General features: G+C 36.3%; 1 protein-coding gene across 5 annotated transcripts in view; it reads left to right on the top strand.

Annotated features, from left to right (window-relative positions):
• LOC141555627 (formin-H-like) overlaps positions 1-20,852 on the top strand; it is a 192,450-nt gene that overhangs the window by 139,980 nt on the left and 31,618 nt on the right. For 4 of the 5 annotated variants that reach the window (XM_074288644.1, XM_074288645.1, XM_074288646.1 and 1 more), the window contains exons 5-8: positions 2,767-2,903; positions 4,294-4,464; positions 8,106-8,574; positions 9,704-9,866. In XM_074288644.1, coding sequence (XP_074144745.1) covers positions 2,770-2,903; positions 4,294-4,464; positions 8,106-8,574; positions 9,704-9,866 — 937 coding nt within the window. In that variant the 5' untranslated portion in view covers positions 2,767-2,769. Of the gene's footprint in view, positions 1-2,766; positions 2,904-4,293; positions 4,465-8,105; positions 8,575-9,703; positions 9,867-20,852 lie in introns of those variants that run through there. The other variant, XM_074288648.1, reaches the window with a different exon arrangement.

Here is a 20,852-nt window from a genome sequence, read left to right as displayed (position 1 = left end):
AATCAATGCTACACGATTAAAGCAAAATGCTTATTGGGCTTGAAAAAACTTGCTCTTTTGTTTTTCCTCAGCATGGTGAAGGCAGAAACTCTAAGCTGTGGTCTTCCCTTTATCACATCAGCCTCCCAGGGACTCAACTAAGAATTCATCCACTGGATCCCACTCAAAACTTTGATTATTTCTAAATCCCAACTTGTCAGACATGACTGAACAACAACTACAAAAACCTAAATTGAAGTTTTGAGCCTTTTGAGCTTCATGTTCTTGGACAGTTTTGATTCTTTGGGGGTCAAAGAGTTGTCATATACAGAGCTATAACTAGAAACCACATCCATGGAAACCAATGTACTTTCAGTTGAGTATACATGGGGGAGAATGGAAAAGTGGGAGAGAATAACTTACTATTTGGTAGCCTCTTATTTTAGCTGATTATTTTTTTCTCTCTAGAAGCTAAGCTATATTGTTTCTATCTGAAGGACTACACACGCTTTTAATACTAATTTAATTTTGTTTTTCTAATCCAGCACTCTGGGGCTAAGTCCTGGTCATTTTAACCTTAGTTATACTTATAGCTATTCCTGTGTCTGCCTTCTGATGCTTCTGTATCTTGATGCTTGATTCTAATCCATTTATCTGTCTCATGCAGGAGTTCTTTCCCTCCATTCCTAGGTTATTCTAAGAATCTCCTTAACTGCTCTTCCTGTCTTGAATCTATTACCTTGGGAAGTCATTCTAAATAATCTCTCTGCCATACTGACTGCTCTGGCTATGTCATCTTTTCTCAATTACTCCCCATTTCCTATAGAATGCAGTTTAAACTCTTGACCCTGGCTCTGAGGTCTTATACAATCTGTCTCTAAACTCTCTTTACAGACTTATCTCACATGATTGATCTTCACATGTAGGGTGTATGAGTTAAACTGGACCATTCTCTATCTCCCATTTTAATTATGCCCTCTTCCTTGTCTGCTCTTTTGCTCATGGTTTTACCCAAACTTGAAAGAGACTATCCCTCCCATCACCCATCAAATCTGTTGAAGTACCTCCTTTGTTTCAAGGCTTAACCCACAAAACTTTCCTTGAACATCTCAGATGAAAGCATTTTTTTCTACTCTTCAGATTTCTTAGAAGAATTTGCTTGGATCTTTCTATCACTATCACATTCTATCTTATATCACATTTCTTTGTATTTATATATAGTATGGTCACCTTATTAGACCACACTTTGAGGGTAGGGATTATTTAACTTTTTTTTTCAATCTAGTGGTATCCTGTATATCAGAGGTACTTAATAAGTGTTAAATTGAATTTCCCTTCTTATCCCTATCATTACCCATTTGAACACCAAAGAGTATCTTTCCTGTCATTTATTCACAGAGGAAAAAGAATAATATATAAAAATATCAAAAATAAAATTTCAGGTACAATAAGGAATAAATGATAATAATTATTATAAATAACAAATAAATATACAGAATAAGCATTACCCATTATGAACTGGATAGACAATACTACTCATCATGGATTGGAGAGCCATCTAAACTTACCTGTCTATTTTCTAGCTAAAGTTTTACAAGGTTTATATTATGAATGACATAGATTGGGTATAGACCCTCTGTTCTGTCTTGGAGTTTCTCTTCTGGTCTACTTGAGAGTATTATCTTTTTCTGCAGTACAGCTCCATTCCAGATTTTGCCCACTTGAATGCTCTGGATGTAGCTCATTTTCCTTTTATGCAATCCTAAACTCAGTCTCAGCTGATCAGGAAACTTGTTTGCTAGTCAGATTTTGGTTTGTTATTCACATTCTTACTTAGCCAATAGTTAGCTGACTAAATAGTTGTCTCTCTTCTCTTTTCTTGGAGTCAGTCAGTCAATAAGCCTTTAAAAAGCACTTACAATGTGTTAGGTACTGTGCTAAATGCTAGGGATGCAAAAAGAAACAAATTCCAGTCCTTAATCTCAAGAAACTCACAATCTAATGAAGTGTATGTGTGTGGGGGAATTAAATTTTAAAAATACACAAAAGATAACAATTGCCCAAACATCTAAGAATAATTTAATTAGATATAGAATCTGTCCCTCTTTACCAGGTTTATAAAATTTATCTGACTTTAGCATCATAGATTTAGAGTCAGAATGAAACCTCTAATTTTATAAATTGAGGTACTGAAGACCATAGAGCTTAGTAAAAGGCAAAGCTGATATTTGAAATTAAGTTTACAAATTTACCACTCTTTGTGCTATCCGTCACTCTTCCCAAACCATCTTTTGATTCTCTTCAGCCAGATTCATTGAACACTTAATTAGTGCCCAGATCCTTGTAAATCCAAATCCTGCATAGATAACTAGAGGCTGTTATAGGATTTCTTATCTGATGTGAGATGTTAGCTCAAATGTACAGATCATAGAAGTTTGAGACAATAAGTTAATTGCTTATCTAAACCTGAATATCAATTCCTGCATGATATTAAATACAGACAGCAAGTGGCCTTTTGTAAGAAATTAACCATGACTGAGCGACAATAATCTTCCTTCAAGACTGCACCTAAAAACATAAGACAGAGAGAAACTCTTCCCTTCATATAATCAGCAAGTTGATTCCTGGCTCTTTCAACAAATTTAATGCTGTTTAGACTTTCTGACATGTCCTTTTCATTGAAGCCTGCTTTGAGAGCAAATTAAAAAGTATTTTTTTTCTACTAAATGTGAAATTTTGCATCTTAAGACAGCCTGACAAAGTTTGTTTCTCTTCTCTCTTGTATAGCTGATGCATCTTTTGGATAAGATCCTATGGAAATCTGCAGGATCCCCTTTGGATCAGATTGACCAGCATGATGGAGCTGTACATGAAGGCTTGCTAGAACTGGAGCAAAATGGTCTGGAAGTTGCTAAATGGGTCAAGTATGAAAGCATTAGAATTTTTACTAAAGTTGAATTCTTCAGTCACATAATCAATCAAATGGCAAATATTTAAGATCCTATTCTTTGCCAGACACTGTGCTGGAAATACAAATACAATGAATGAAATAATTCCTATTTGTGAGAAGCTTGGATGCTAATAGTCTAGGTACATTCTTAATATATCTCTCAACTATGAAAATGAACAATTAATATCATCCTATTACCTGCCAATTCACTGGGTTAAATTGTACTGTATTCCAGCACATCAGTGCATCTGTGATCACATCCCTGTGGGATATTAGTATATATTGCAAACCATCAATGCCCTCTTAAACATGTGTGATTCTTGAATCTGTCTTCCTTGAAATCCTCCATTGAGCAACTATTCAATGTCCTGGAAGTATTCTCTAAATCCTCTTAATATTCTTTGGATAACAGCAAAACACTGGGGCTCTCCATCTGTCATCCCTCTCTCTGGATCCATGACCAACCCATTTCCCTTTTGGATCATACATTTTCTGGATGATATCTTTTATGCCCATGGAACAAAGGTTGCATTATAGTTGCCATTAAAATCCATAGAGGGAATGCTTTGATATAACTTTCTGTGAAGTGTATGCCTGCAATATTTTCTTTCAAATTAGAATCATCACAGTCTTTGTATAGCTGCCCGGCACCTATTTCTCTTGCTGGAACAAAAGACTCATGGTGTGTAGACAGAATAAATTCTCAGTCTTAAATTAATGTAATTGGTTTAAGCCAGAATTGTGGATCATTTTCAAAGAAGGGTCTGTTTTAATTTGTCCTAAGTTTTATTTCGCTGTTGGGGGAGGTACTGACAATTCAAGACATGGAGAAACCTAGCCAAGTCTTAAAAGGAGGGTTAGCCGCTAACTAGGTGGATGCCACTCAGTTGTTGGTCATATCCTATGCTTCAGGACTCTCTTGGATTTGTAAAGTGTTCTATATATATAATTAATATCTGTGGAATAATCATATCCTTCATCTTCTTTTTTTGTTTGAATGTGGAATTACTTATCAGCATTGTTAAGTGGTGAAAGTCTTCATTAGCAAGCAACCACCACTTTGAGGAATGCTCTGAGATTGTGTCCATCGGTCAAGTTGAGAGTTTGGTTATTATCCAAGAGATTTTGGCAAAAGCCTTCAATTTTTCCCTGAACTAATGCTTTATTTTTGCAATGTGTTTCACCAATTCCACAGTGAGAAAATTGGCTCTTTTGACAACTTTGCCCTGGTATCTTTGGCAATATCTACCAAGCAGCTCCTGGAAACGTCCTGGGATAGTGAGAATCATCGGGGTTGGAAAAAGTAAAATGTGGAAAGAAAAAAAAAATACTTTTTTCCTCAGCTGTTTCTTTTCTTATCTCAGGTGCTTAGTACAGCTCCATAAAAGACAACTCACACTATATCCTCTTGACTTCAATGAAGAGAATGAGAAAACTGATCTGGAGACAAACATAGTACAGTTGTTGGATGTGAGAGTCCATAAAGAAAATGAACATGATGAATTTTCAATCCAGGCTAAAAAAGACAATTATTTGTGAGTAGATTCATATATTCTATCTTGAGATATCACCATGAGAATAACTAAAGGCTCTTTTCTACATCTTCAGAGTTATTTTATTTATAATAATTTTAACAGACTTAAAATTCTGTCCTGAATGCAAGATTTACTCCAATGCCACTGTATCATAGAGAGGGACCATGGGGCTATTTGTCTCTTATCTGAGGTTCCATCTAGTTAAATTCAAGAAGAATCCTCATTTTCTGGTGAGGAATAATTTTTGGACAAAATTACTCATGAAGACTACTTATTAATGAAGTAGAAGGGCTGTGGTCTACATTAGTGGAAGGAAAACACAACTTAATGGACTAAAGCATCCTTGAAGCATTGAAGTTTATGGGAAGCTGTATGATGAAAGAGAATGGGATTTGCTTCCTGTGTGATCTTGGGCAAGTATTTTACCTTGTCTGGCCCTCAGTTTTCCTATCTGTTAAATGAGGTGATTGCACTAGATCAACTTTCATTTACCATCCAGTTCTAAAAGTCTATGAAATAAAAATACCTTAAATATTTTTGGGTCAACTGAGGGTCAAGCTAAATCTGGATGATCTCTACCATAGAAGCAAGACTATGTAGTTAATGAAGTTGACCCAAACTCAAGGGTTTCTGACTATTTCTCCCATTGGTAAGAAGGAAACATCAGAAAACTTTCTTATCTCCCCCTAAGGGAAATGAGGAATGATGTGAAAAAATTTGTACCTCCGAATCAATATATGGCAAAATTTCAACTCTGTAACCTTAAAAACCTAAGCAATTAACTTTGTTTGAAAAGGTCAGAGCAGCCTGTGCTATTCTCCCTTGACAAGTTAGGCCATCCAACAACTCTGTTTAAATTAGAATTATCTTTGGCAAAGTTAATCAGGATGTTATTTATACCATTGCATTTTAGTTATCTTCCAAATGTAATGGATTGCTTCATTGAAGCAGAGGAGATGGTTTGTTGACATGCTACACATTGAGAATATGTCTTAAGATGCTTGCTACATCAAAGCATCCACCAAACTCAATGTAAACTCAACTCATGACTAATGAGTCCAAAAATAGCTAAAAATGTGATTTAGGGTATTTTGGATCCCAGATGAAAAGTTTGACCTTCTTACTCTGAAGCCATTTTCTTCTTTGATTTCTTCCTTTGGCAGATATTTACAGCTCTTTCTCTCCTCCCTCCCCTACTTGTTTCTGATATACGGCTAGATTTCTATTCCTTTCAAATATCATTAAACCTACCACCAACTTATTCTAAGCCTTATCAGGGTCATAGACATAGAGAAGGAGAAAAGGAATCTATATTGAAAAAAGCCATTTACTTTTTAGTTAATCCTTCTCTTTTGTGTCCATTCCCTCCTTCCATCTTGTACTTAGAGACACAGAATCACAGATCTAGAACTGAAAAAGAATTGGGATACCATCTAACTTAGTCCTCTTATTTTACAGATGATGTTTCCTTCTTACCAATGGGCGAAATAGTCAGAAACCCTTGAGTTTGGGTCAACTTCATTAACTACACAGTCTTGCTTCTATGGTAGAGATCATTCAGATTTATCTTGACCCTCAGTTGACCCAAGATCTAAGGAAGTTAAGTGGCTTTCTTAAGATTTTCCAGAGAATAAAGCATGAGAGGCAGATTTTGAATGCAGATTCTTTCACTCCAGTCAGTGCTTTTCCCTTTTATGACATGATGAAGTCATACTTTCCTTGCTTTCTGAATCCTTCCTTTTTCTTTTTAAAGCCTAGCTCAAATGAGCTATCCTCTGGGAAGATTTCTCTCTGGGTCATTAGTAGTCTTTTCTCCTTTCTATCCCACCCAGTTTTTTTATCTTTCTACATTTAAATGCCATTTTATACAATATTTTTCTGTGAATATGTGCTAGACAGTACATTGTATGAGAAAACTGTCTTAATAACCCTTGTATCTTCCTTTACATCTAGTAGGGGGCCATGAACAGCAGGAGGTTGGTTAACAAATGTTTAATGAGTTCTTGACTTCCTTGTGTTCTGTCAGCCCTGATAAAAGTACCTCAGACATTTATTTAGTAAGTAATGAGATCAATCCAGCCAACATTTATCAAGCACCTACTATGTACCAGGCATTGTGGTAGACTCCGAGGATAACAACAACAACAAAAAGTGAAACAATCCTTACTCTCAATTTTCTATATTTTAGTAGAGGAAACAACATGTAAAAGATAAGAATATGTGTGATAATTGGGGATGGTGAAGGAGCATGATTCCTAAAGGGATCAGAAAAGATTTCTGCCTGGAGGAAGTGCCTGAGCTGAGCTTCAAAAACTAAGAATTCTAAGGTAGAGGTGAGAAGGCAGAACCTTCCACGTGTAGGGGACCAGCTTGTAGCTAGGTATGGAGGAGAAAGATGGAAGGCCTGATTTTGGAAATACCAAGTAGGTCAATTTAGCCAGAATGGAAAAGGATATGAAGGCAAATAATGTGTGATAAGCCTGGAAAGGTAGATAGATTGGGAAGGACTTTAAATGTCAATCTGAGAGGTTTGTATTTTATCCTGGAGGACAAGGAAGCAATCAAAGACTTTCTGAACAGGGGAGTGACATGAGCCATAGCCTGATTAAAATCTGGGATTTTCTAGGAGTTTATGGAAGCTGGAGGAAGAAGGGAGACAGAATGAAAATCTACTGTGGAAGAATATTTCTCTCTCCCTTATCACTGTAAAAAAGATTTAATCATACATACACACATGTAATGATCATATATAAAGAGCTAGGGAGGACTTTAGAGATTACTGAATCCTTCTTCCTCTTCTTTCTTCTTCTAATAATAATGACAATGATAGCTAGCAATTACATAGCAATTTAAGATTTATAAATTATTTGATTTATAAATCATTTGATCTCAGAACAACTCTGGGAAGTGAGGAAACTAAGGAACTGAGGCACAGAGAAATTAAGTGGCTAGGCCAGGGTAATACAAAAAGGAAGTGCCTGAGACAGGGATTTATACTTCTGGTCTTAACTCTATTGTGCTGAATCCATGCTACTATTCCTTTTTTAACCAGAATGGACTGCCACAAGAAGTAGTGATTTCCCCCCTTTCCTAAAGGTCCTGAAGCAAAGACTAGTTAGGGACACAGAGGAAATTCTTGTTCATGTATGAGTTAAGCTAGATGACTTCTGAGGTCCCTCCTAGCTCAGAGATTTTCTAAAATTCAATCAGGAAAAAAAGAGTGAGATTTTTAAGTGAGAAAACAGATCTAGAAAAAATTAAATGACTTGCCCAATGTCACACAGTTTACTAAGGGTCATAGGGGAGATTTGAACTCATTTCTTCCTGACTCCAAATACCCTAATTATTTCACCATACTGCCTCTTTATTTGGCATCAACATGTTCTTTGTACAAATAATCATGAGGATGATGATGATGACTCATGTTTATATTTTATTTAATGGTTTATAGACATTTTCTCATTTGACCCTTTCAACAACCCTATTGAGGTAAGTTAAGAAACAAATCATTATCCTAACTTCACAGATTTGGACCCTATTTAGCCACGTGCCTAATGAATGCTATAGCCTCTCTTGTTATAGTCCCTTTGATCTAACTCTACAGAACCCATAGAAAAGTAGACATGTATTTTTATTTTTAGATTCCGAATTCCTGCCACAGCCCTGATTAGAAAAATGGAGGATGCCACCGAGATGAGGGACAGATGGGTCACCCTCATCAGCCAGTATTGCGCACACTCTCTGACTTATCCAGACCATCAGTCTAAATTTCAGGATGGAAGTTCATGTGCAGAGACCAGCCTAGCCTCCAAACATGAGATCAGCAAAGATGGGCCTGGCATATTTCCAGGAGGAAAGGAGAAAGACTCTTTGCTGGTGGCAGACTCCTCCACAACTTCACTGAATGTGGTTCCAACTTTCAATTATGTGTCGGGATCCCAAAGGAGAACCTCAATTGCACAGGGCATTCCAGGTATACTCCAACTCCAACCTTGCCTCTCCATAGTCCAGGAAGGCCCACCTCTTCCTGCCAGCCTTCCATCTGTTAACCCCATTCCAGTTACTGAAAAAACAAAAGCTTTTCACTGGGATATTGTTCCTCATGACAAGGTAAGTCTTTCCCCTGACTTAATTTAACCCAAGGGTTACACTATAAAAATAAAGATGTTGTGAACAGAGATGCTTTTTTCCAGTTCACTTTACATCTATGAGAAAAATTTCTTGATATCACTTTTATTTATTGACTGAGGAGATGCTGAAGAATTATTGCATAGCTCTAGGTTGATTCAGAGCTGACACCGGTTTGCAAAGTAAATAAGGCAGTAGAATCAAAGTTCACAAAGGGAGTTCTATTATTCAGTTCTAAAATTCAGTGCCCAGAGATGTTGAGTCTTTTTATTATTTCTGTTATCCTAATGATTTACATATTAAATTCATGATTGTTCTTTTTGTTGGAGCCACTGATACATTAGAAGTCACTAAGAGGAAGATTTTGGTTCAATATAAATTTTTTTAAAAATTACAGTTGTCTAAAACCAGAATGGGCTGCCACAGGAGGTACTGATTTCACCCTCCCTAGAGGTCTTGAAACAAAGACTGAATGATCACTGCTTAGGGACACAGTAAAGGAAATTCTTGTTCATATAAGGATTGAGCTAGATAACTTTTGAGGTTCCTCCCAGCTCAGAGATTTTCTGAAGTATAATCGGAAAAAAAGAGAGAAATTTTTCAAGGGAAATGTTTTGTGTTCAGAACTAAAATGCCCCACGTGTCTCAGAGATAGATGAGAATCTATCACCAGAAAACTGCTTTGGGCTGGAATATCTCTTCAAATAAGTCATCTCAGATATTTGAACTGGGGTCTGCCATTCCTTCTGACAGTCTCTGCCTCAGGCTTTCGCACATCTGTTACCAGTCAATCTCTTTCCTATGTCTTTGGATCAGGGTGTGCATGGTGAGGGCCTGACCTGACTTCCCACCCCCACCCCCAACCAGCTTCCCACTAGTGAATCTCGTTCTAGAGAGCCCTGGGAAACTACTGTGTCCCACTTATTTAGGTCTGAATGCTTCTGCTGTCACTATTCAGGGATTCATTAAAACATGAGTTGGAATGGCTCTGTGAATTTGGAAGACAGAGCTGCCCTTTCTGAGAATGAAAATCTGAAGTCAGAACATGTTTCTGGTAATGTCACTGTGTGCAGATTTCAGTTTTCTTCTTTCCTTTCCTCATGTTTTTCAGATTCAAAAATCCATCTGGTCAACATGTGACCCCCAGAAGAGAAAAATCGATGTGACAAGACTCTATGACCAGTTCCACACTCTGAATACCCCTGTGATGTTGAACAGTAATTTATTAGGGAGCCAACATCTTCTTTTAGATCACAAAGTTGCCCACAACTTCAGTGAGTGAAAAATTATTTGCTTGACCTCCCATACTCTAATTTTCATAGCTAAGACTCATCAACAATTGGCAGATTGTACCTGCGGTGATGATTCCAGTGACTTGATCGTCACTCTCATAGATAGATGGCGCGTTCCTTGTTTGGGCTCTGACTATATCTAGCTCTTGGCTGGACAAAAAGAGACATCTCCTTTATATGTATTCTTTTTGTTTGTTAAGGAAACAAATCAATAAATCACCAAGATAGCTCTCTCTACTAAACTTCTCTTCTTCTTGGCGCAGAGAAGTCCTTGAGTCTTAGAAGGCTAGGACAGTAGAGTACAAACTTGGGTATTTTCCACAAAGCTGGAAAATCTTCAAGTAAAAGTCCAATGATAGAATAAATGTATTTTATCCAGAGACCTGTCTTAACTCAAGTATCTCCACTCACCAATTTACTCACCCTACAACTTCCAAAATTTTTTTCTTAAACAGGTTTCTCTTACTCAAAAAACCTTTGGTGGATCCTTATTGCCTTTAGAATAAAATTTTATCATTTATAAACTCTTTTGTATAGATTTTGAAACCCTTTACAAACTGGCTACAATCTACTCTCCAAGTTGTGTTATATATCACTTCTCTATGATCCAGTAAAATTGGCTTTTTTCCTGCTGTTGCTCACATATCTTAGTGTCTTTGGACAGGCTGTCCTGTGACTGAAAAGTACACTTTTGCCTCATAAACTACAGTTTACTTCAAAGCTTAACTCAAGCACAGTCTTTTACATAAAGTCTGCTCCCTCTCCTCAACCCCATTCCCTGGCTCTTCTTTTACCAAATTACCCTTTATTTTTTATTTAAATATTTTGGCTATATCTTTGTATGTATATGTTGTTTCTCCTGAAAAAAAAAGTAAGCTCTTTAGGGACAGGCATTATTTCATTTTTGTGTAAATTCATCACCTAGCACAGAGCTTAGCACATAATGGGTCCTTAATTAATGTTCACAGATTGGCAGGGCAGCTAGGTGGTAAATAAAGTGGATAGAGTACTGGGCTTGGAATCAGAAAGATTCATCTGTGTAAGTTCAAATCTGAGCTCAGACACTTACTAGCTATGGGACCCCAGGTAAGTCATTTAACCCTATTTACCTCAGTTTCCTCATCTGTAAAATGAGCTGGAATAGGAAATGACAAGCCATTCCAGTATTTTGCTAAGGAAGTCCCAAATGGAGTCACAATGAGTCAGACATAATTGAAAAATGAATTGATTAACTTAGCTTAAGTTAAGAGAGACTCATCACTACAAAATGATCTTTTTAAAAAAAAAAAAATTTTTGTCACAGTAACTCTCATAGATTGTGTACATTTCTCCTTCAATTTAGTAAACAATGACACAATCACAGATCACTGAAGAGGAAGACATAATAATAACTTGCATTTTTATATCACTTTATAAATATAAGTATATTCCTCAGAGCATCCTTAAAAGTTAATTTAATTATTATGTCCTTTTCGGGTAGAGGAGGATGTAGGATTCCAGGCCTATGATTTTATTAGTGTAGGCAACTCCAAATGTAGGTAGAAGTAGGAAATTACCTCTACCAATGGACCATGGCAGCATCAGTTATCCCTTCTATATTGCAGGGATTAGGGCTATGTATCCCTTCCCTTCTTCCCCCCCAGCAATCTGGAAAATCTGGGTAAAATTTTTTTGATTCTCCCTTCATACCAGAGAAGAAATCTGAATTTTTTCTTTTTCTTTTATGGAGATGTTTACAGTACCTTATTGTAAAATTTGAGTTAAGTATTTGGTCATAGGCTGTGTTGTCTGTTGGTCTTCTCATTTCATCTCTAGCTTCTACAAAACTGCCCCAAAATTTCCATTTAATTTCCTACACTCACCACAATAGGGAAAGTTTTGCAATATGGAAGGGAAAACTATTCTGCAATTTATGTCAGATTTGTTTGGGGCACTGGGAGGGAAAGTGATTTGACAAATTATGTAGCCATTATGTGGCAGAGATAGGGCTCAAATACAGCCAACTCTTCCTCTCTCTTTCAACTGTTAGCTCTCTAACCACTATGTTATGCTCCCTTATATTTCTATTTTACAGATGAGGAAACAGAAATTCGTAAAGGTTAAATAAGTTGGCTAAGACCATAGTGAATTGTGGAAGTACCAGAGCTAGGATTCCATCCTAAGTCCTCTGACTCCAAGATGAATGTTTCTTCTACTATCTCATTTTTTTAATATAATAATCCCTAATAAGTACAGGTAAACAAACTCAATCTGTAAAGAGAAAGGTCAAAGAAGACCCAATTCGTCTGGTTTGCTGATCTTTATGAGTAGGTTCAAATCCTCCTTTTACTACTGTTAAATGAGGGTGTTGGCTTAGATTTCTAAATGTCCTTCTTTTTATAAATGGTATGATTTTTAAGGGCCTGAATTCATTCTGACTTGGGACCAACAATCCATCTGTTCCTTTCAATATTTATGCTTTTGGGGTCCCATCCAACATCAAGGTCTCTGGGCTGGGATTTGGAGCAAATTTTCCATTGAAACATGGCCCTTTTCAAAGCTATGTTGCATTAGAATCACATATTTGTTCTATAGAGCAAGGCTTCTTAAAATTTCCGCTTTTTGCCTGAGATATACAAAACAGATCTATAAATCAAACATTTACTAATAATAAATTTAATTTCATGACCCTCACATTCAGTTGCACATCCCCAAGGGGCTGTGACACACAGTTTAAGAAGCTTTGCTGTAGAGCAATGGCACTTCCCTACTAGGCAGTGTGGAATTCAGTCTTTCTGTGGAAGAGCAGATAGGAGCTTTAACATATCACAATGCACAGCAGCTGATGGCTACTCCTTGAACATCTATGTGATATTATAAAAAGCTGAATCCTCTCAGTGCCTGGGAACCAGAGCTCTTTTTGCTATAGATCTGTGAGATGTGACTCATCTCATTGGGCTACAGACGGTCTTTTTCCATGTAATTGAAATTGTTCAGGAAGTGCTAGGGGTACTTAGTTAAAGGTATGCCACTGCAAAGCAGGATCAATTATTAATAGTTTATTTTTTTTTCTTACCCTTGGCACCAAACAATCAGTGAATAAGACTAATGTAATTATTTAACCTCTAATTACTTTTCCATCTGAATCACAGATTGTGGGAAGAGCTGATTATTTAGGTCTAGGTAGGTTTTATTTTAATCTTTAAAAGCCTTTTGCTTTACATAGTAATCTCTCGCTCTTACTTTCTTTTCTTCCCCTTCCTTCATCATAGTTTCTTTTTATAACAGAAAAAAATTGAGGCAAAGCTAGCCAAAATGTTGATTAGATCTGACTGCATAAAACCCATTTCATATCCAAAATCCCCTACTTCTTTCTGAACAATTGTGCTTCTAATGGAATGGAGTCAAGTAAAAGCATTTAAAATGGTTGGCTTATTTTATGTAGAATTGCTAAGGAGGTATGTTTCATTATCACTTCTCCAAGACCCCTATTGTATACAATAGTTCATCATATTTCTACTACTATTTGGTGTTGTTATTGTTTAGAGCATGGCAGTCATTGTATATCTTCTGATATTTCTCTAAATTCTTCATATTCAATATTTCTCAGAGACTAAAGTATTATTATATTTATATTTCATGATTTGTTCATTATTCTTTAAATAGAGACCTGTTTTGTTTCCATTTTTTTTTTAAACAAATAGATATAACATTTACTTCTCTCAGGATACAAATAGGTTATATGCCTGAATGAATGCTACTGGTGAAAATTTGATTGAGTATAGGATCATGGGATTTAGAGATGAAAAAGAACATAGAGAATGTCAAGTCTAATCCCAGTCCACAAAGAACATAGGCAGTGTTAATTCCAGATAAGGAATCTGAGATGTGATACTACTTATTCAAGGTCACACAGATAGCAAGCGCGGCAGGGTTAGGGTTCAAATTATCCAAATCATCCCACTTCTAATCCGCTACATGCTTTTTTTTTTTTTTTTTTTTTTTTTTACTTGAGCGCAAATACAAAGTTGAGCTAGCACGAAGTCTCCTAGTTAATTAAATGGACCAATAGTTTCACCTTGAACTGACTAATTTGATGATGAGAAGCTCATACATTTATTTCAAGAGTGGTTCTTAAAGGGTAAGAAATAAATCCATGTTCAAAATTGGTGTTAATTTCTCTATCAGCAAGGCTTTGCCACAAAGACAGAATACCCAGGCCTTTAAAGATGTTAACTGAACAATTCATTTTGGGTAATTAGATGCTTAAAGATGTGATGACCTCACCTTTATGAATATTGATGAGCACATGCAGATGAAAAGCTTATAAAAAGTTTTAATTGGAATATTTGGATGGAAAGGGCCAATCTAGAAGTTTTAGTTCTGCTCTTATGCATTGACTGAAATTTGAAAAGTCTGTAAGAGAAGAATATGTCAATAATAATACCAACTAATGGAATGGCAGGTTGAGAACTTTGTCTTTTTTTCCTTTTTGTCTTTACATTATGTCTTTTGATTTTTAATCCAACCATGATAAGGGTTGGAAATAGATGAATGAGTCAATTGGCAATCAGTAGGCATTTATTAAGCATTTTCCATGTGCCAGGCATTAGGCTAATACAAAGAAAGACATATGCACGGTTTCTGCTTTCAAGGAACTCAAATTCTATCAGGAAAGACAACATGGACACAGCTATGTATAAACAAGGTATTTACAATGTAAAGAGGAAGTAGCATTAGAGAAAAAGTTCTAGACACAGAGGTGGTGGTGATGGTGGGAAGACTAGAAGGGCCTCTTGTAGAAGGTTGGCTTTGAGATTTGAAAGACATTAGGGAAACCTATAGGTGGAGGTGAGCATGGGGAACATTTCAGACATTTGGGAGAATCAGTAAAAAGGCAAAGAGTAGAGAGATGTGCGTAGGAAACAACAGGACTACTGTCATTGAACTATAAAGTTATAAAAGTCAAAGAGAGGATTTTACAGCTGATTGGAGGATAGACTGGATGGGGAAAGACTACAGTCAGGGACTACAACCACAAGCCCAATGTGAAGTGAATATCAGGGTGGCAGGTATGTGAACTGAAAGAAGGGGAAGAATATGGGAGATGCCATGAAAACAGAAGTAAGACTTGATAACATATTGGATGTGCGGGAGAAAAGTTAAGAAAGACACTGAGTTTGTTGCTTTGGTGGGAGATTGAGAGGATGACTGGAAGGATGGTGGTACTCTCCATGTAATGGGAACGTTGAGAAGAAGGAAAGGATTGAGTTTAGAAGAATTGGAACCACCAATTTGAGACATCCAACAGGCAGTTGGTGATAGGAGAATGAAGCTCAGATAAAAATTAAGGCTTAGTTTCTACACCTGTGAATCATCTTTAGAGATGATAATTAATATCCATGGAGGTTGATGTGAGCTCCAAGTAAAAGAGTGTAGAAGAAGAAGAAGAGAAGAAGGACCTGAACAGAGCTTTGGGAGATACCCATGACTGGTGGGTGTGACTTTGAGGAAGCACCAAAGGAGATCCAGAAGCAGCTATCATAGAGGCAGAAGGAGAGCCAGGAGAGAGCACTGTTAGGAAAGTCAAGAGAGGAGACAGTATTCTAGAGAAGAGATTAATTGACAAAGACTGCAGATTGAGGAAAGGCTATTAGATTTGGCAATTTAAAGGATCACTTTGGAAAGAAATGTTTTAGTTGAATGGTATGTCTAGAATCCAGACTACAGAGCTTTTAAAAGATTGAGAAGAAAAGAAAAGATACCAATAGTAGATAGCTTTCTTTTAAAAAAAATTAATGATTTTTAATATTTTTCAATTATACATAAACCAATTTTAATATTCATTTTTAAGAATTGAATCTCAAATTCTCTCCCTCTTTTTCCCACTTCTTGAGAAGGAAAGTAATTTGATACAGATTTATACACATGCAGACATGCAAAACATATTTCTGTATTATCCATGTTGCAAAATACAGCATAGACCAAAAACAAACAACCAACCCAAGAAAAATAAAGTTTTTTAAAAAAGTATTCTTTGATCTGCATTCACAGTCCATCAGTTCTTTCTCTGGAGGTGGATAGCATTTTTCATCTTGAGCCTTTTGAAATTATTTTGATTCACTGTGTTTCTGAGAATAGCTAGGTCATTTATAGTTGACCATCCTTACAATGTTGGTGCTAATGTGTACAGTGTTCTCATTCTGATCACTTCATTTTGCATCAGTTTGTATACATCTTGTCAGGTTTCTGTGAAACTATCTTGCTTGTCATTTCTTATAATACAATGATATTCTATCACAATCATATCCCAGGCTTGGTCAGCCATTTCCAATTGATGGACATTCCCTCAGTGTCCAATTTTTTGATAAAGAGCTTTCTTAAGAATTTGCCTGAGAGGTATCATCCCTCAATTCTAGGCATTTCCTCTGGCTATCCCCCCATGCCTGGAGTGTTTTCATTTCTTTGATCTGATTACTGACCTCACTGACTTCCTTTAAGTCCCAACTAAAACTCCACTTTATATAGGTAAGGCTTCTCCATGCCTTTTAAAATCCAGTGTCAAGTAAGTTTTTATTTTTTTTAATTTTTCATGGATATCATGGGTATATTTGTAGAGACATGGATATATTTGAAAGAGTGCTGAAGGAGCCAATAAAATGAGATTAATTAGAGAGATAAGGAGTACAGTACTAGTCTCTTGGATTATGAAGCACAATAGTGAAGTGATTTGTCCAATGTTACACAGATGGTTAAATGAGAGAGCTGGAACTTGAAACCAGGTCTTCACATTTCAACCCCATCATTCTTTCTACTACATCACAGCTGCACATAAGTGTATAAGCCCGCTGGTAAATGTTAATATGAATAAAGGAAGTCAAAAGCCTAGGGTTTTTCCTCTCTTCCTCTCTCCATCTAGATCAAGATGATTTCCATTAGCAAATCATGCTGCCTTTGTTTGAAAATAGGACTACTCATTTTGAGCTACTTTAGTTGAAAAATGAAGCTATTTCTGTTGAAGCTATTTTTTGTTAAGACAGGGAATTATCTTTTGTTAACATAGTGAGTTGTTTAGCAAAATTTCTCTATTTTGGGCTTTTGTCAAAAGCAAAACTTTACTCTGACTTTATTCACACTTTCCCTTATTAATAAAAGTTAGCAACAATGAGAACAATTCCTAAAAATAAATAATACAGGACAGTCACCAAATCATCAAGGTCTTTAACATGTCATTTTTTTTTTTTTTTTTACAGATAGCAAGATTAAATGCAATTTTGCAGGAAAACCCCCCCAAAACCTCACCAACAACAAGATTTGCTTATTTTGATCAAAAATCCAAGAGATTGAAAGACTTCTTATAAAAGGGACAAAGTATATAAGAGCAAACTAGAACACAAGATAAATAAGAATTGTCCTCAGAAGAAAGGTGCTACTAGGAAGAAAGTTAGAGAGTTAGGAATACAGAAAGATGCTGTGAATTAAAGTTCAGCTACCAATTTAACATTGGGAATTTGGAAAAGTGATTTGTTGGGAGAGAGGAGGATCAAGCACAGACACTAAGAAAGTAACGGGGTGAGGGATGGATAATCAAATCTACACTCTGAATATAACGGATGGGGGTGAACTCTGAAACTAGATTCAGGGTCTCAGACTCTTCCATGGGAAAAAGCATACTTTCCCAGACAACCCTTTTCCAAGTTAAGCAGAGTCATTCAATTAGAGATCTTGGTCAAATCACCCTCCATTGATCTTTTTGGGGGTGACTCGGATCCTCTTCAGGAAATTCACCACTCTGGGAAAAAGCCTTTAAAATAATTTTATTCAATTGGAGATCTTGGTCTGATAATCAGCTCAAACTGCCCCCCAGCTCCTAGGCCAAGATTTATCCATAAGGCAGGGGTCTGTTAACACACTTTTTGTAAATTTTCTCATTAGAAATTTGCCCTCTAAGAAAATTCCTTCTTAGTGAACAATAAAACTTCCTTTTGCCACAGATTTCGGGGTTCACTACTTGAATTCATTCGCGTTAAGACCTGTGTCTCTGAGCAGAGGGGATTTCTCCCCTTTATTCCCACACCTCATCATAACTATAGTCAAAAATTCTCCACACAGAAATTACTTTTTAAAATGATAATATAAATGAAATAACAAATCTCCAAAAAGGAATTGTTGACCCTTAAAATTAGAATTTACAAAATTGAGGAAAGGGAGTTTCCCCATTTATTTTCCCTACTCTTAAAGTCTTATAAAAAATGTAAATTGTTACCATTATTATCAAAGTCCTGATCCCTTGGGATGTAGAAAAAACTCTAGGGTCTTGAAGACTGTAACAGAGAAAGGATCTCTCAGAAACTATCAATTTGTAAAGAAAAGAAAAAAAAAAGGTTTCTCCTATTGGTCCATCTGACATCTTTAAATGACCTTTCTCTATCTCTACCTGGAATGTTCCATAGGCATCTTAAATTTAACATATCCAAAGCAAAACACAAAACTTGTGTTCCCCTCTTCCAAACTTCCCTATTTCTGGCGAAGGAATTGACATTGTTTCACCTAATCAGGTTTCTTCATACATTCTCAACTCCTCTCTTTAACCATTTGTGTCCCCCTCCCCATATTCAATCAGTTGGGGAGTCTTGTCTAATTCTTTCTGCAGCACCTCCCTCCCAGGGTTGTTGTGAGGATTAAATGAGATGTTTTAAAAAACATTTATCACAATGCCTGGCACTTAAAAGGTGCTTAATCCTTCCTTTTTTCCTTCCTCTTGACATTTCTGAACTTCTAAACCTCTCATTGTCCAACAATATTTGTTTTTCCTTCAGGAGAATGGGTTAAATACTATTTCCCTTTTTTTTCATGGGGAGATCACAATATTGGTTAAAGAAAATATAACTTTTGTATAGAAGTTAGAGGAAAACACTAGAAATTTAAGTGAATAAGGCATTAACAAATATCAAAGTTAGTGAGTGACTAGAGAAATTGAGTTTCTCTAACCATGTTTCTCATAACCATGTTCTCATAACCATGAGTTTTCATAAGTTTCTCATAACCATGGCACTATTTTTAAATCAATGGAGAAACTTGAAGAGGAAAATTACTGTAATGTAGTTTAATTTAGGCACAAACACATTTTAAAAATTAAAGATTTTTTTTTTGTTAAATATTTCCCAATTACATGTAAAATTTTTAAACATTCATTTAAAAAAATTTTGATTTCTAAATTCTCTCCTCTTCTCTCTACTGAGAAGGCAAGCAATATGATATTTATTTTAGTAAACTAAACTAATTCCCTATGTTTCTTAGAAATAAAATACTCTATTTGACCTTTAAAGTCTTTGATAACCTAGCCCCCTCCTACTTTTCCAGTCTTCTTAAACTTTACTCTTTGACAGTGATACTGACCTCCTGGCTGTTCAATGAGAATGACACTCCATCTCTAGTCTTGACTCTAGGCATTTTCTCAGGCGGCCTCCCTCCACCCCATTCCTGGAATGCTCTTTCTTTTATGTTTTGATTATTTACATTTTTGGCTTTCTTTAAATCCCAACTAGAATCTTATGTTTTACTAAAAGCATTTACCAGTCTCTCTTAATTCTAGTGCCTTCTCTCTGTTCATTCTTTATCTCGAATGTCTCACTACATTTGTTTGCATGTTATCTCCCCCATTATACTGAGCTACTTGAGGGCTAGTTTATTTTTTTTCCTAAAAGTTGGAGCACTTTACTTTTGCTCTGTGCAGTTTTCATTTATGATTTCTCAAAATAGAACTCTGAAAAAACAGGCTTAAATAAAAAAGGTTCTAAGGAAATGCAGTAAATTTCTAGACCAGCTTATTGTATTTCAAATAGAGCTACTTGATTATGACTTTAAATTCAAATCACTCTGCTTTCATTGAATGGTCACAGATAGTCCCCAAACCAAACCTTTAGGGTTCATGGATGGCTTAGAATAATTGTAAATAGCCATTGTTTTCTGTTCTGGCCAGAAACTTTGAGTGCCTTTTCCTCCTAAATTGGTATTTTTGAAATGGTGAATTGGGACCTTTTCATTTCAATTCCTACCTAGTCCTTAGTCCTTGAATGGACATTGCCTCAGGCAAATGGCCTGAGAAAGACTAATTTAGAAAGGCTACGGTCATCCACTGCATCCTAGATTATCACCAGTCATCTTGTCTTTTCTTTTTCCACTCCTCTCTGGAAGAGAGAGGGTGATGACTTTCAGACACAAGTCAAAACCTCACCTTTGTGATGCCATTTATCCTCTAAAGATGAACAACAATGAAGTCATGTAAAACATATTTCTATATTAGCCATGTTGAAAAAGAAAGCATATGCCTTTGCATGTGCACACCCACACTCACCCTCATCCCACAAGATGAAATTCAAAAAGTAGAAGCATTTGTTTTTAAATATGTTTTTTTCTATATATTTTCATGTTGCTCATAGCTCCCTTGCCAATCAATGGAGAAAGCTCTAGGAGTAAGGATTCAGGAGTATCTTATGACAAGGGGAGCCCCAAACTTCTAAAACTCTTTGAAGGACAGATTCTCCTTGAATCCTGGCCTCTGTAAAAGATCCTGAGAGATGGACACCACTTTCATTAATAACACTTACTACTGATTAAGCTTCCCATTGAATTGAAGAAACACCCATTCAATTCTATTCAATTCCAGCTCAAGTTGACCAGCCACCACCAGGAGCAGGCCTCGGCTTGTAGCTAACCCTTCTATTATAAAAAGAGCCAATTCTAAACTCACTTCTTGCAGAGGACCTAACATGCTATGCCATGCTATGCCAAGGAAACCTCTGCCCGCTGAAATAATATTCTCTTTCAGTGTTACCTTCTCTTTATCTCCCTCATCTATTTCCCTAACAAGATTTAGTATCTCTCTGTTGGGACCTTGCCACTAAATAATTCAGCCTTTCTATTCATGCATAGCAAAGGCTGACTTCCCAATGCCAATAATAAACCTCTTTTTACTAGTCTAGCTTT

This window comes from Sminthopsis crassicaudata, chromosome 2 (assembly GCF_048593235.1).
Source record: "Sminthopsis crassicaudata isolate SCR6 chromosome 2, ASM4859323v1, whole genome shotgun sequence".
In the NCBI taxonomy this organism is placed as follows: Eukaryota; Metazoa; Chordata; class Mammalia; order Dasyuromorphia; family Dasyuridae; genus Sminthopsis; species Sminthopsis crassicaudata.
Note: the sequence above shows the minus strand (reverse complement) of the source record. Positions and strands in the feature narration are given on the sequence as shown.